This window comes from Calliphora vicina, chromosome 1 (genome assembly GCF_958450345.1).
Source record: "Calliphora vicina chromosome 1, idCalVici1.1, whole genome shotgun sequence".
Classification (NCBI taxonomy): domain Eukaryota; kingdom Metazoa; phylum Arthropoda; class Insecta; order Diptera; family Calliphoridae; genus Calliphora; species Calliphora vicina.
The window spans coordinates 152,596,469-152,614,772 of NC_088780.1; the positions used below are offsets into that span (position 1 = coordinate 152,596,469).

Sequence of the window (18,304 nt, forward strand, 5' to 3'; positions counted from 1 at the left end):
CTTTAAAATTAAAAAACAAATTTAAAAAATATTATTAAAATTATTATTTATAGAATTTCTTAATATTTTCAAAATGTATAGCTTAATTTTAGGAAAACTGTTCAAGTTTTCTAGAATTTATACTAGAGTTCTATAACAATTTGAATTGTTTTATTTTAACTTAAATTTTATGTAAAAATATAGTCTACTTAAAGGCTTGTCTTATTATGTGTGTATGTATATGTTTATCTTTATTGTTTTTATATTTTTTATTTTAAATATGCTTATCTGTTTATTTTTATCATAAAACATTTGTGTTTTTGCAGTTTTATACCACATTTATGGTCTTTTCGTTTTATTAAACCAGTTCAATTGTTTTATTATTGAAAAATATATATTAAATATTAATTTACCATAAATCTTTAAATTCTTTCCATTTTTTTTTTCTCTTGCCACTCGCTCTCATGTGTGTATTCGTTTGAAACGTGTGCTCATATAAAAATGCCATAAATCACATTCAAATGTCAACATATATAAAATTTATTTATTGTTGTCAAAATAAATAAGTAATTTTAAGTGGGAGTAAATTTTACCAAAGAAATAAATAAAACTTAAACCATGCACAATATTGAGATTTCCAAATAAATTTAATTATTCAAAATTTACTTTATGTATACATTTTTTAAGGAATATAGTATTTATAGTATGTTTGTCAAGAATTAGCTATTTGCTATTTATACAAAATTTCTAAAGAATTTGCTATTTATATTAAATTTTACATGGATTTGCTATTTATAGTAAATTTCTCGCAACTTAGCTATTTATAGTAAATTTCTCAAGAATTTGCTATTTATATTATAATAAATTTCTTAAAAAAATGCTATTTATAGTAAATTTCACAAGAATTTTCTATTTATAGTAATTTTCTTAATAACTTGCTATTTATAGTAAATTTTTAAAGAATTATGTAGCTATCCTTATCTTATTAATAAAGATGAAACTAGCAGATACCCGGAGTGTGCTATTACGATAAAAATTATGTAGCATATTAATGTAGGTCTATAAAACAAATTTTATGTAGGTTTATTTCAACTTCTTTTCTAAACTAGTAGTAATTTTACTACTTTTCAACTACTTCTTTTCCAAAATATGTTGTAGTATTTCTACTACTTTTTAAAAAAAGTATTATTTCTACTACTATTTTAAAATAGTATTATTTCTACTACTTTTTTAAAATAGAGATTCTACTAATTTTTTAAAAAAGTAGTATTTCAACAAAATACTCCGTAGTATTCCTACTACTTTTTAAAAAAGCACTATTTCTACTACTTCTTTAAAATATAATTTCTACTACTTTTTTAGAATATTAGTACAGGTAAGCCTCCATTTACGCGGTACTTTATTTACGCGAATTCGATATAACGCGAACTCAAATTAGCATACGCGACTTTTTTTACACGATTTTTATATAACGCGGATTTCTTTTTTGAAAACTTCGTTAATTTTTATGAATTTTTTGTTATGTTTTGATCTTTTTTATGTATTAGAATATTTTGTTTATTTAATTGACATTTTTTCCATAATTTTCGATAAAAAATATTTTTTTTAGTTGACTTCTTTTACTTTACTTCTTTTTAAGTAACTTTTTAAAAGTACAAATAAAATAAGTTTACTTAAAGTATATATCGTCGCCTTAAATACGGACGTAACTACATTTTTATTGTTTTTACAGGATACGTTATAAAATCAGTAATAATAGAGTATTCTTGGCAATTGTTTAATCAGTTAAAAACTCGATTTTGTATTTTTGTGTAGTTACGTCCGCTTTCTATTTAACTCGATTTTTAGGTCCCAATTTATTTTTTGTTATGTGACTGATGTATTGTTTTACGCGAAATAAAATATTATTGGCCCCACAAAAGCATTTTGTTCTAAATTAGAACTTCGTTTTACGCGAATTTGATTTACACGCTATTTTTTTTTGGGCCCAACAAACCGCGTAAATGGAGGCCTACCTGTATTTCTACTACTTTTTTTAAAAAAGTATTATTTCTACTGTTATTTAAAAATGTATTATTTGCGCAACTTTTTAATACAGGTTGTATTTTTAATCCTTTTCTAAAAAGGTAGTATTTCTACTACTTTCTATATTATTTTGAAAAAAATAGTACTTCTGTCCTTTTTTAGAATAGCATTTCTACTACTTTTTAAAAAAAGTATTATTTCTACGACTTTTAAAAATTATTTTAAACAAGTAAGAAAGTATGGTCGGTCAAGCCCGACCATATAATACCCTACACTAAGAAAAAGAGCAAAAACATTTTTCTTTTAAAATTTCAATAATTTATATTTTTGAGTGATTTTCGGAAGTGGGCCTTATATGGGGGCTATGACCAATTATGGACCGATCACCATGAAATTAGGTAGTGTGATTTATGTCTATATGAAAGTTTACTGTGTTGAATTTTGTGAGTATACCAACATTTTTAAGCGATTTATGCACGTTAAAGTGATTTTCGGAAGCGGGTCTATATGGGAGCTATGACTAATTATGGACCGATCGTAACAAAATTTGGTGACATGAATTTTGTATATATAAAACTTATGTGGAGCTCAATTTGTGGAGATACATTTATAAATTAAACATTTATGACCGATAAAGTCCAATTTCGGGAGGACATTTGTATGGGGGCTAGGTGAAATTGTGGACCGATTTCAGCCAGTTTCAATAGGCTTGGTCCTTGAGCAGAAAAAATAATATGTACGGACATCGTTTAATCGACTCAGAAAGTGATTCTAAGTCGATCGGTAGGTGGGTTTAAGGTGGGTGTTAGACTAATATTTTTGTGCGTTACAAACATCTGCACAAACGCATAATACCCTCCCCACTATGGTGATATAGGGTATAAATAGTAGTACTTCTACTACTTCTTTATAATAATAGTATTTCTGCTACTTTTTTTAAAATAAATGAGTATTTCTACTACATTTCAAAAATGTTTAACAAAATCTGAAATTTGTTTAACAAAATTTTTAAAAATTTGAAAATGGAGTTTTGAAACAGCCGTTAAAAAAATTATTTTTTTGGCCATACCTGCGAATAGGTTAACGATATCCTACGAAGACAAAAACTCATATACAAGTAAATATGGACATATTTTAAGTAAAAATGAGCTTTTATTTTAATTTTTCTCGAAATATCTTAATTTTTTTCCTAAATTTTTTGTTCAAGTGGCCTGAAACACGTTAATGGTCTGGCGAATTTGTAATAACTTTAAAATTTTTTAATCAAATATTGTCATTTATATCTCATTACAACGATAATTACGTACATATTTCGATTCTTTTGCATTCAATTGCAAAAGTATTTATTTAGTAGCAAAATTTTTTCAAAAACTGAAAAATTTGCATTTTTCTCTAATTTTTTCGATAATACAGTTTTTGGGTCATATTGAACCAAAGGAGATACAGGGTTAATTTCCAAAAATTTTTTTTAATGTAATATTCATTAATATAAATAAATCTACATATTTCTAGAAAACAATGCAGAAAGTTAACGAGTTTCACCTATTTATTCCATATTAACAGTAAAATTTTGCATATATCTGAACTTTGACCTCGATGCACGTCCAGAAATCGTTGCCCGATTTGGATCAAATTTTCAGCACTTAACATTTAGGTCTAGTGTCACAATATTCCACCCGGCACTCTTCAAAATTTTAACAAACATTTTTTCCATACAACTGATTGTCACTCTAATATATATATATGAATTCGGTTTATTTAAATTCAATTCATGTTGTTTTGTTTAGCAAACAAAACAAAAACTTTATAATTTCCCTTAAAATATGTATGGAAAGTTTTTATACTGCCCCTAATAGCATGCTTTATATTAAATTTAATTTTTTTTAAACTTTTCAATGAAAACCATTGGACCCTCATAACACTTAACTAATCAAGTCCTCTTTTGGTTTGTTTTTGTTGTTGCTGTTGTTTACTGTTAATAACATCTAGTGATAATACAATAATTTTATGGCTTTTTAACAAAACCAGGTAATTTTAATTTTCAGACAAACAATGAATTAAAGCAAAAAAAATAATATGTGCAACTAAAAAATTCCAACAAAAACTAAACTCACGTAATTTGTGTAAAACTATTATTAAAGTGACATGAGTAGTAGGTATACTGGAGAGTTTAACAGTAAAGGATACATTTTTAGCAGGGAGTAAAGTGCTTTCAAATAGAGACAGCCATGTGCAAACTATGCCATTTTTTGCACTCTAAACTGCTTGTGTGTTTTAAAATTAAATTAAAGGGTTCTGTATGTGAATTATTTTACACAATTTGTTAATGCTACAGTGCCAGCAACAAATGGTTTTGTACTATAAAACCGGGGGAGATTTCTGTTAAAAAAATACCACAAAAAACTTTTATTTAGGTGCATGGAAAAAAATTAAAGCAAAAAAAAAAACGCAAATTATTTACGGCAGAATTATGACAAATTGAAAGTGAATTAGGTTAAAAACTAAATTTCAATGAATTATTTTTTCTACAGCATAACTTACTGTAAAACTAATTAAATTATTTTAAAATTGTTTTCTCTTTTTAGGTCTTAAACTAAACAACGAAATTTACACAGAATTTAAATAATAATAATTGAAACATCAATTGCCACGCTCTAAATTACTGCCTTTCGGTATAAAGACAACAAAAACACACAAATGAAATTGTTTAATAACAATTAATTAATTAATTTAAAATAAAAAAAGTTTTATTAAAATAAAAATTTAACAGAAATATCATGTAATATTAACAAATTAACAAATAATTGTTGTTTAAAAAAATAAAAAAATATCCCCTAAAAGTATGCAATATAAAAGAAAATTACTTGCAATTAACAGCTTAATAAAATCAGTGTTGACCTTAGGCTTTAATTTATTGGAAAAAATATAACCAATATATAATTAATAATCACATAAAATGTTAAAATAATATTAAACAAAAAGTTAAATAAATGAAATCTTATTAAAGAAAATAAATCAACAAATTAAAAAAAAAGTGAAAACATTTACCTTAAGGTAGGCTCTATTTTTTACAAACTACTTAAGTGAGCATAAGAAAAGAACTTTAAATAAAACACACAATAATGCCTTTAACTAATTTTAACAACTACAACAAACAATATTATTATGGCTCTTCTTATATAGAAGATGAAGATAATAAAACAACAGCGGCTACAACATTAAAACAACTACCACCAAGAGCAACAATATTAACTAAAGCACCAGACACCACCACCAGCAACACTTTTACTAAAATGCCTGCAAAATATGCTGTTCACACTAATGCCCCTACTGCTGCAACAAATACAAATGCAATTACAACAGCAACAATAACACCAACTAAATGCTCATCTTTGTTGTTGACATTATCGTCATCACCAAAAGCAGCAACAACAGCAATAGCATCTGTACTTGCAAGAGCAGCAGCCGCATCCTCATCATCATCTTTGGTAGGTGTTGCTGCATCGTCATTACCCTTGTCGTCTTTTGCATCTTCGTCTGCCTATTCGCTCTCCGGTGCTGTTGCAGTTTATCCACAAATGAAAAAGTATTGTCGTCGTTTTTTATTCGTAATTAGCCTCGTTTGTTTACTGCACTCTTGTCTATTGTGGAACACCGCTGAAGCTGCCATTTCAAATCGAGGTAAGTTTTTATCTGCTCTATTTTTTTGTCTATAATTTTAATAGAGTTTTTTTTTATGAAAGCGTGGAGAACATTAAAGTGTTATTTATGTATTTAGCTAGGATGAAGAAGGGTAAGGTGAAGTACATTATATTTCAAGGAAATGTTAGTTTCTATAATAAACTTAGTTAGAGAAGGCTGGTAACACACTATTTCAATGAGTAAGTTTTGTAATCAGGGCAGTAAATACTTGTTATATACTGAAAGAAATTATATAATGGATTTCAGATGACATTCTTGGAGATTTAATAAAAAACCAGCTAAAGATTTCAAACCAATTTTAAAATCTGAAATCTGAAGAATTTTCTTTAAGTAAAATGTGTTAGATTTATAATTGATAATCTCAGGTACTGGACTATTATCTCTCGCAGCTTTGAGAAGTACGTGTCTGATATTGTATATTTCCAGGATAGAACAGTCGCAAATTAAAATATTTTTTAAACATGATATTTTGGATAACAACACATTTTCTAGACTAAAAACTGTCTTGGATTCCCAGACATGACTTTTTTAGATGAAAAATAGCTGTGGATTCCAAGACATGTTTCTAGACGAAACACTGTCTTGAAAAATTGGTTTGGATTTCAAGAAATGTATATAAGAAAAACGTTTCTATACGAAAAACTGTCTTGAGTTGCAAGACAATCTGAATTTTCCAAAAAAATTCAGATTATGAATATTTTTTATTGTACCAGAAAATAAATTTAAATGAAATTGTTCTTCTCATAATCTTTGTTTTTTAAGTAGTAGAAATACCACTTTTTTTACAAAATAATAGGGTTCTACTATTTTTAAAAAGTAGTTAAAATACTACGTTTTTTTAAAAGTAGTAAAAATACTACATTTTTAAAAAAGAAGTAGAAATACTACTTTTTTCTTTAAAAAAGTTGTCGAAATACTACTATTTTTAAAAAGTAGTAAAACTAATACTATCTTTTTTAAAAAGTAGTAGTAATATTACTATTTTTAAAAAGTAGTAGAAATAGTCCTATACTCATTTTTTTAAAAAATTAGTTGAAATAGAACTTTTTTTTAAAGAAGTTTATTTTAAAAATAGTAGTAGAAATACTACTTTTAGAAAAGGAATAGAAATAATATTTTTAGAAAAGGAGTAGAAATACTACTTTTAGAAAAGGAGTAGAAATACTACTTTTTTTAAAAAAGGAGTGGGAATATTACGTTTTTTTTTAAAATTTGTAGAAGTACTACTATTTCTTTAAAAAAAAGTAGTAGAAATACTTGGATACCAAGTCATTTTCTGTACGAAAAACTGTCTTGGATTACAAAACATGCTTCTATACAAAAAACTGTCTTGAGATCCAAGACATGTTTCTATACGAAAAACAGTCTTGGATTTTACGAGTTGTTGTACCCTTCACCATGAGTGGCAAGGGTATATATAAGTTTGTCATTCCGTTTGTAATTTCTACATTTTTCATTTGCGACCCCATAAAGTATATATATTCTGAATCGTTATAGATTCAAATAACTTACATACACGAATGATACATCAATATCTCCGAAATTCTTCCGGCTAGGTTGCTATTTAAAATCGAGAAAATCGGTCCACAAATGGCGATTTTTGACCTATTTTTGACCCATATCTGGATTACTAAATCATTAATATAGACAATATGGATATCTAATGATAGATTTTTCAAAGACCTGTGCAACGACGTATATAATACCATAGTAAGTTGGACCTTAATCGGAAAAAATATTTTTTAACCCGAATTTTTTTTTTTCACCAACATTTTTTTCACTAAATATTAAAAAAAAAAATTTAAAAACTAAAAAAAAAAAATTTTTTAAATTAAAAAAAAAATTATTAAATTTTAAAAAAAAAATTAGAAAACAATTTCGAAAAAACAACTGGAAAAAAATTTAATTTTGTTTACCTAAAAATATTTAAAATTTTTATTTTAAAGTATATTTTGGTGAAGGGTATATAAAATTCGGCACAGCCGAATATAGCTCTCTTACTTGTTTTAGAAGGAAATTGTCTTGGATTCCAAGAAATATTTTTAGATGAAAAAAAGTCTCGTATCCAAGACATTTTCTATACCAAAAACCAATCTTTTATCAGACAAAGTGCCGGTTTGCAACATGATTTTTACGACGTCGCACAGTGATATGAGAAAAAAAAAGAAGGAAATTAATCTGTAACTTCTAAACCCTTAATCCGATTTGAATGAAATTTCACATGCGCAAAGGTGAAGTGTTGTCGAGTTTAAGTTTTGAATCTGGACCTCATGAACCCACCAGGAGCTGGGCCAGGGGCCCCAAAATAGGACACCTCGGGTATGGTTAATTTTAAAAATGATCCTATTTTTCCTACTATTTCTTCTCATCCTCGTCGTAGCTATCAATTATCTCTTATAGCTGAGGAGATATCCGCATTTGAAAATTAAATTTTCAACATTTTTACCCACCCTACTCCAGTTTTTTGATGACCGCGGTTCCAAATATTTTCCGATTTTCTCCATTTTCTTTTATAGGATTAACAACAGATGTATATATCAAATTAAATAAGAATTGTTTAAAAATCATGACTGAGTCCAAAGTTACATGCATTTAAATTTAAAAAAATTAAAAAAGGCGATTTTTCGCATTTTTTTGGGGAAAAAAGTACTTTTATTCTTTTTTAGTTATCTAAAAAATTTCTAAAAGGATGTATAAAGAATTTGTACTTTTTGAAAAGCAAACTTTACATAAAATATTTGAAATGAAAAAAAAAGTTATAATTTTTGATACCGAGGGGACCAGATCCATTCAAAAAACTCCTATTTTTTATGTAAAATTCAACTTCAGGGCAAAAATTCTCAAATCGCATAGTGGATATCAAAATATAGTAACCCATTTTAGATGACCTAGTATGTTCTTAATTATTTTGTAAAGGTTTCCGATAACCAAGTCCCTGGTATGGATATTATAGCCAAAAAACGAAAATATCCCATTTTTGGAATTTTTCAATACTTTTTTGGGAATTGCGGGATTCCTGATTAAAAAATATTCATAAATAAACATTTTATTTCAATTTGAAAAATTTGTATCTATGCAAAAACTCAATAAAAAACATTTTTTGTCATATTTTTCAAAAAAGTATTCCATGAATTTAATAATAATTTAATTGTCAAAAGTTATATACTATATTATATATACTATACCATTGTAGAATAAGCAAGGTACAATTATTAGAAAGTATGTTCTCAATTATACATTCCCTATAACGTCAAACAAAAGAAAATTAAAAAATATAAAAAGGAAATGACAAAAAAAATAATTGAATTTAAATTTTTATTACAAAAATTTACTAACAATTGAAGAAAAACTATATTTTTTTAATAAGTGTGTATAATTTCAGATAAAACGTAACAAATTTAAAAAATATCGCGGTAACAAATTAAAAAAAGTTAAGTTATTAAATACATAGTTTGACGTTTTAGGGGTGAACATTGGAAACTCTCTCTAATAATTGTACCTGGTAACTGATTGTAAAGTAGACAAAATCCTCTATCCGTTGATATATAACATGTCTACCTTATGTTTTTTAAGTGGCAAATTAATTAGGGAAAACTTAACAACTCGTAGATAATTTACCAATTTATGTATTTGAAATCGGAACACAAACAAAGAAATAGGATCATTTTTAAAATTTACCATACCCGAGGTGTCCTACTTTGGGGACCACTGGCTCAGCTCCTGTTGGGCTCATAAGGTCTAGATTCAAAACTTAAACTCAACAACACTTCCGCTTTGCGCATGTGAAATTTCATTAAAATCGGACTAAGGGTTTAGTAGTTACAGATTTATTTTCGTTTATAGTCGTTTCTTAATTATCTTTTGATTTTTTTTAGTTTGTGGATAAGAGGGGTGGAATAAAAGCAACTGCAAAAGATAATTAAGAAAAAACGATGACGTAAAAATTATGGTGTAAATCGGCACTAAGTTCTGTTCTTCGATTCCGAGACATTTGCTGCAAGTAGAACTGTCTTAGAATCTGAGATTGAAAGAAAGCCATCTTGGAATCTGAGACAATTTCTATATGGAAAACAGCCCCAGAATCTTTGCTTGTTTGCTTTCACATGAACATTTTATTGTACCATCCTTCATCTTAAAAACCACATCCTATCTTCCGGCCAGGTCGAGTCTGCATATCCTATTAAAAAATATTTTTTAGTATCCTTCAAATACTTAAATACTCTCTTCAACTCCGACCAATATTTTTGAATAGGTCAATTAACTTTCGCAGCAATATTGGATCTTGAAATAACACTTAAGTACAATAATGATGCAATCAGTTTTTGATATTGTTCGTTATTTAGCATATTCTTAGATTCAGTTTTACCATATCCAGAGTCTAGTGGGTATTGAGAAATTTCTGAATCTTCTAAGCCAAATGAGCCAGTTTCTAGAAGAATTAGTTCTTAGTTTCTGGGACACAATATTCGTGTGTCCTTGTTTTATCATCATATTATTAAAGATAATCAAATTTCAAATCATATAACATCAAAATAATGCATCATAATAAATATCATTTAAATTTCAAAAAATTAAATAAAATGTCCAACTATTATATCTAGAGAGTATTTATGTTGCTTTTATGCCGATACAGACATGTACATTTATTTTGAAAATTTTAATGACTGATTATTTAGTTGCCAATCTACATGGAATATCAAAAGTTTTTTTTTTCCATAAAAATCATTTGCAAAAATTTCATCAGCTAATTAGAGTGTTTTTGGTGAATGTGATATTGTAAGTATATCGTATTTCATTTTGATTATATGTTGTTAAATTAGTGTATGTCGTTAAACATTTTTCCAACAGATAAATAATCTATTTTTGTTGTTATTAGACTTTGACCTGTATATTGTGAAAGCCATTGAATTTGTTTATATGTATATGTTAGTGAAATTGAAAATTTTGTTGAAAAAGAGTGAATGGTATCTAGTAACATAAAGTAAATATGATATACCTAATTAGATGTGATTAAGTTATATTTAAATTAGGTCATAATCATTACAACATATTTGTTTTTAATGGATATTGTAAATTTTTGCAATATTAAATATTAGATTTAAACTTCATTAGTGTTTTTGTGTAAAATTTGATCCATTTTGAAATTAATATTGAATTTTTTCAAAATGGTAGTGGTTAAGTTAGGTTTTTATAAACAAAAATTGGAAACAAAAATATCAATTTCCATTTTTTGTAAAATTTTACCCGAAGATCGTTAACGTCAGTAAATTTGAAGATCCTATAAAGGTTAAATATAACCGATTGCTACTTGGTTGTTTTTTAATTTTGTCTTTATGGCTTTTTTATGATTTTGTGTACTCTAAATTGTTGAATTTCTTTGAATTTTTAGATTTTCTTTTCTTTTGATCATAAAATATACAATTTTATGCTTAATTGGTTTGTCCCACCTTAGGCTTTATTGTGTAATGCAAAAAAGTATTGCCTACTTTAAGGCATATATATACAAATATGTATGTGAAACAAATATGTATTGTTCTTTTTGAAATCAATTACTTAATAAATTATTAAACGAAAACAACAGAAAAAGATATCAAATAAAACTTAACACATTTTCAAACCTCAATAAACATAACAATTTATATTTGTTACATAAAATATATAAATTGAATTGAAATTGAATTGATAAAACAACAGAACAGCCGTCCTTATTCATAACCAACCGTACTCATGAATATCAATAAATACAAATCATATTTTTATAGACTACCACTTGAATTCAATTCAATTCAAGTATTTTCTATTAAACCCATCATACATCCATCCATCCATTCATCCCTTTCCACTTTTCCACAAGCTATGTTTCGAATTGAATTCAGTTTTTTTTTTTCCAAAAAGAAAATAAAAAAAACAGAAATAAATACTTACAACATGAAGATTGAAGTAAAACATATTGTTGAATGTTTTATATGGTAAATATTTTCATATTTATACGGAATATATGTTTGTTATGGAATAAATGTAAGAATTGTTTGAGTTTTTTTTTTTGTATTATTTCATCTTCTATTTGAGTAAGATTTTAAGTGATTTCACTTAAATTTCATAAAAAAACAATAACAACATCATATAGCATCATACATTTTAAACATTTATTCGTACATATAAACAATATAGTGTAATATATACATACAAAACAACAGCAAACATACATAAATTGAATACATTCATAAAATAAACGTGCCTTTTTGCCAACAGGAAGGAACTAAAGAAGATGAACAAAAACCAAAACTTGTAAAGGGAATTTCATCAGTATCACCAGCATCATCCACATCATACATTCATTCATATTCCATATGCAAGATGGGAGCAGAAGAAAAAAAAACAGAATTTACAATAAATATAAAAAACAAACTATTTATTTGTTGTTGTGGTTGTTTTTTTGCTGCTGGCCATATACAATACAGTAGAACAGGGAAAAAATTTGCAGTATTGGAACAAAAAAAACAAACATTTATATGCAGTAGGGTGGCCCTTAGTTTGCAGTTTTATTGATTTTAAATACTCCAAGATCTAAAGTTGTTTTCCGTCATCTAAAAACCAAATGCCGAAAATTTTACTAAAATCGATAATTTTTGGATCCAAAACTCAAATTTTGCAACCTCTAAATTTGGGGTTTTGGGTCTAAAAAATTAAAATGTCAAAAAAAAATTCCAATAAGAGTTTGTTTTTAATTAACCAAGCAGACATAGAAACTTTTAAAAATTAAAAAAAAACTTTGTTTCCAATAAATAATAAATGAAATATTTTCTTGCTAAATTATGGACCGCTCCTCACAAAAGTTGGTGGAAATGTTTAGGTTCATATAAAACTAGTTTGTGCCCAACATCAGCACGATATTAATTATTACACAGGGCAACAAAATCGAAAAAATTTTGGAGACTTTTTAAACCACTACACAGTTTTGATGTATTGTGGTTCCAAAAAATGGGAACATTTTTAAATTCTATGGATTTTTGTTAAATTTTTTTTCCAAAATTGTGAATTTTTTTAAATGTTTCTCAACATAATTTATGATAACTCAAAAACGGTTTGTCCCATATTCTTGAAGTAAACTTAAAAGAGTTCAAATTTATATAAGCTTTAATCGGATTATATATTGCGTTTTAATCGGCTCAGTACTTTCGGAGTTATAATAACAAATTGAAGCAAAAAATATATATAAAAAGCAAATTTTTGTGTTTTAAAAACTCATGAAAAATCGAAAACGGCAAAACTGGTGCAGTTTTATTACTTTGTCGCAAAGCCGCCTATAATAGCAACCAAATGAGTTATCGAAGTTAAAAATCGATTGATTCTTTCCGAATTTATTCAAAATTAAGTGAATTCGCTCATTTTCAAAAAAATTTAACTTTTTTGTTTGATATATATAAAATTGAGTAGTTAATGTTCTTCGTTTGATTGATTAAATATTGAAAACGTTTTCTCCATGCTATTTATAATATTTCACATATATATTGCGTTTCAATCGGCTCAGTAGTTTCGGAGTTATAATAACAAATTGAAGCAAAAAATATAATTTTTATTTAAAAATATCCAATTTTTTTGTTTTAAAAAAATCATGAAAAATCCAAAACGGCAGAAATTTTACACTTATATAGAAACTTTCGATCCAAATCCAAAAATCCCAAAATTGGGATTTTTTAGATTTTTTGATTTATTGAAGGTACCAAAATCGGCGCTATGAAATCCCTTTGCACAATATTGAAGAACATATTGGGACATACAAAACAGGTCTTAAATTTTTGAAAGCAGCTACGCGATTTCAGAAAATTTTGTCTAAATTTGAAATTTACTATTTCGGAAGGCTCTGGACCACGAAATAATACGAATTTTGATATTATTTTGCTTTTATAATATTTGCCGAAATGTTGTCTTTCAGAAAAATATAAAAAGTATTATTTATCTTTTTCTTATTTTCTGTATAATTTAAAATTAATGTAAGTACTTTTTTCAAAAAAAAAAAAAAATGGCGAAAAACTACTTTTTTATTTCTTTTTAAGTTTAAATGCACATAACTTTTGACTCAGTAGAGGTTTTTAAACAATTCTTTCTTACTATTATTAATACATGTCTTGTTAAAATTATATTCCAAGAAAATCGGGAAAGAATTCGATCCGTTATTAGCAAAAAACCGGACAAAGGTGGCTAAATATTGATAAAGGAATGTTTTTTGTAGAATGTTTTCTAGTAGATTCCATATATAAATCTTTTAAAGCGGATTGCAAACAAAAATTTGGCATAATTTTTAATTTTTGATATACCCGGGGTGCCCCAATTTGGGGCATTGTGGCTCGTCCTCCCTTTGGTGTTATAAGCCCAAATTCAAAACTGAAACTTATCAACACCTCTTCTATAGCCATGGAACATTTTATTAAAATCGGGCTATTCGTTTAGAAATTACAGATTTATTTCCACTTTTTTTCTCAGATCCCCCACTGTGCATTGTTAGCTATGATATTTTCCCATCTTTCTGGCAACATGTGGATTCCAAGTCAAAAGAACTGCTCATATGCCATGAACGAATCAATCCAATATCGGATACTATGTTTCAAAGTGTAGTGTAAAATGGGTTATCGATCTAAGAAAATGTTTATATTTTATATTTAAAAACAATATGTATATCCGATTTTCCTAAAATGTTCAGCATTTTGTTTTTAGATGAAGGAGAACAATTTTTCACCTTAGAACATTTAAAAATCCAAAAAGTGCAAAACAAGGGCCTCCCTATTAGACAAACAAAAATTTCCATCAGGCTTTGGAAAAAAAGTAATTCGCATTACAAAAAGAAAGAAAAAAAACAACACAAAAATCCGAAAACATATAACAACAAAAATAAAACTACTGAAATTATGTGCATATCAAAGTAACGGACATAAAATATGTTGAAATATCCCAAATACACACAAGCAAACAAGTACCAACACATTTCACATTAAGCCTTACAATTTCTGTTTTCTTTTTCACTCACACAATCGCCCAGCAAACAAGCCAAAAAACGCGTAACTTCAAATCTGTTGTCTGAGGCAAAGTCACGCATACGAATACCGTTATTTTTTACTTCCAATTTTTTGTTTGTGTTTTTACGTATAAGTATGTGTGCATGTTTGTATCTGTGTGGCTTTGTAACAGCTGTGTTTGTGTAATTTGCCTTCATATTTGGTTTTAGGTTGTTTAGTTGTTGTATGCGGTTTTGTTTGAAATATTCATTGATTGTTGTCATATTTTTTTACTTTTTATTTTTTTTATTTTCATAGACAATTTTTCAATCGCTTTTGTTTAGTGTAGAAATAAAAACAAAACTAGACTAAACCAATCATTTCTATTTTAAATACAAATAACAGTGGTTTAAACTAGGAATTTTTATTATATTATATCATTAGTGTAGCTAATTTACATTTATCTATAAAGTACTCCTTAGACATATGACATTTTTTACCTTTTTTCTCTTGTTCAGGTCCATAGTTAGCAAACCGTTAAAAATTCAAGGTAACAATCAACTACAAAAATGTACCTAAGATCTCAGTAAACAACTTCCTAGAACATATGAACTTCCTCGGAATGATTCTTAACACCGTTTAGGTAGGTCAATATAAGTTAGTAAGAAAAAACTAAAGGAATTAAGTGTTTTGGGCAATAAACTATTAAATTATTATAAACTAAAGCATACTTTTAAGCCGATTTAAAAAACTATAATTTTTAACCCTCGGAGGTATAGGGATTTTTTGGCGCTAAACGGTATAACCAAACAAAAAATTAACAACAAAAACACATTTTAATACATCTTAGGTAGCTACTCACATTATTTTAAAGGCAACAAAACAAATATTATGTACGGCATATTATATGCGAATACCTGGCATGTGAATGCTTTAAACGAACCGGCTTTTTGCAATATATGCAATGAAACCGTGGATTTTTAAAAAAGTGAGCACGATGGACTACTTGAAGAGGCTACGGCGTTGGTCATCTATCGACCACTACACCCAATGGCGCCATTGCAACCGGTTTGTCGACCGGTTGCAAGTGTAAGCACCAACCATCTGATCCATGGTGTCCACTCCGGATTTATACTTATTGTAATCCAATATTTTAAATGGCTTCTGCGCTCTCTTTAAGGATCCAACATCTCCTTCGGTATGCTGGCTTTGTTTCTTCACATGGTTCCTACATAACCCAACCGTTTTGTCATCAAAATCGTGGCCCACTCATATTCCAAAAAAATGTATCAGAACCACAATATTTTTCCACCAATTTCAGAATAACTTTCTCGCCTAGATTTGAAACACGTGCTTCGTTTGCTTGTTTTCCAACATAAATTATTCCTTTCAGTGGGTAATTGGAGTTGGAGTCGCATATCCACCAGATTTTTATGCCATATTTGGATGGTTTTGATGGAGTATATTGGAAGAAGCGCTTGCGGCCTCTGTACGGAAACAATTGCTCATCAACTGTTATCTGGCTATCCGGAACATATCGACACTCCAAGTTGTTCATGAGCATGTTTCAAACGTCGTCGATGGCGGCCGATTTACTTTCTACTAGTCGGGCGAATCATGTACTGCTATTGTCAAATCGATTGTACTTGAGAATTTGTTTATATCGGATAAGAGACGTCGGTACCTGGTAGATTGGGTTTCCATTATTGCTCCACAACTCAGGAGCAGGCTGATTGTTTGACCCAAATATGTCGGAAGACAAAGTAAGGCAAATAAAAGCATATATTTCGTTTTCCGTCACTGGAATTAACACACAAATTGTTCATAGGTCTGCACAGACCTGGTTATGTCGTTTGAACCAAAATATTTGAAAATCTCGATTGAACCGGATCCGGAACCAGCTTGGTGAATGTTGCTCCAGGAAGTCTTTAACACGAAAAACCATAAAGTTATACAAACTTTTATATGCAAAAGGTCTGCACAGACCTGGTTATACCTCCGTGGGTTAAATTTATTTTGAAGAGATTCCGCTCTATGTCTATTCTCTATGGTTATAACCTTAAAATGGGAACTTTTAATTTATGAATTGTTTTAATACCTCTTTCATTTGATTTTGAATCAAAATTAAATGATCTCAATCGTAATTTCATATTCAATTTTCCAATTTGTCTGAAACACTTGAACAAATATTTCTTCAACACCACTGTTTAATTTGCAATCAGCGCTGCTCACTTTTATATAAATTTTTTTCTATTTATTATTGAATTTATATATGACGATGTTTTTACGTTTTGCACGTCTTATTTTGCCAATACATTCAATTCTAAATCGGTGGCATTTTTGCGCTTTTTTTTCCATATTTAAGCCATTTCAAACAGAACAATAACGTATTGCCGCTATGACAAATAATATGAATTTTAAGCTTATTTTTTTGTTCTACAAAAGACACACCAACAAACAGACGGGGCTTATCAAGAGAAATAGTAAAGAAAAAAAGGATGAAAAAACAACAACGAATTTTTTCTAGCTGTTGTTAGTTTTACTGTGTAACATATTGATAAATGAAATCTACAAATGGAAATTGAAAATATCATATTACCAAGAGATTTGTGGGGATATTACGAAAAATATATAAAGAAAATATTTACAACTACACATACAAATGTACTGTGCATAAAAAGTGTAGAAATGTATAGCATACATAACAGGCATAAACTGAAAAAAAAACAGCAAACCTTTATGGTATAAATGAAAGTAGATGAATGAATGTGGATTGGTAAAGCTTTTAAGCCACGTTATCACAAACAAACAAAAAATAAAACAATTCAATACATATACCACGATATATTCGCATACATATATAGAAATACTGTAATATGTATGTATATGTAAGAGTCTCCATGTTTAGCTGTCTAACTAACTAATATTTATAAAATTGTATCACATGGTTTTCATGATTTCTTTTTTTCATCTACATAGATTTTTTTCTAACCAATTGGGTATTGTTCTGTGATTGTTTTGTGTATTTGTATAATATTTTTATATACCTACATTCGTTTATGTTTGTGGATCTAAATCTTTATGTATATTTTTGTTGTTGTTTTGTTCATCTTCCATAAATAAATCAAATTGTTATAAAACTACTTGTACAAGTGTGATTTAACCACCGATACCATCAATTTTGAGCACATAAAACATTGAAGATGTATAAGAAAATAATGTCAATTTAACTACATATAGTAAATAACTTTTGGGGATTTGAATAAAGTATCATACACATGTTGTAATGAAATGAATACATATCTACGTATTTGTATATTGTATATTTTTTGGTTATTTAATCAATTGAGCAAGGCCATGCTAATTTAATGGTATAGTTTTTCATGGAAGGAGATTTTTTGGAATTGAAACTTATTTCAGATACTCTTGAGTAACACTGTGTAATTTTTTGAGTCATGGAAATATAACCATATACGGACAGCACTACGTGATAAAAGACAAAACAAATAAGGACACGTGTCTGCCAGTTTTGCCCAAAGTCATGCACTTTTTTTATCACAAAAAAGTGATCATTTTCTCAGGCTTATATCTTGCAAACAGTTCGG

At 27.9% G+C, this 18,304-nt stretch overlaps 1 protein-coding gene across 1 annotated transcript in view; it reads left to right on the top strand.

The window, feature by feature from the left end:
* The first annotated feature begins 5,442 nt into the window (after positions 1-5,442).
* Positions 5,443-18,304, top strand: part of klg (klingon) — a 256,568-nt gene continuing 243,706 nt past the window's right edge. Inside the window, exon 1 of the mRNA XM_065503447.1 lies at positions 5,443-5,685. Within this exon, the coding sequence (XP_065359519.1) occupies positions 5,583-5,685 (103 nt within the window). The 5' untranslated portion in view covers positions 5,443-5,582. The remainder of the gene's footprint in view (positions 5,686-18,304) is intronic.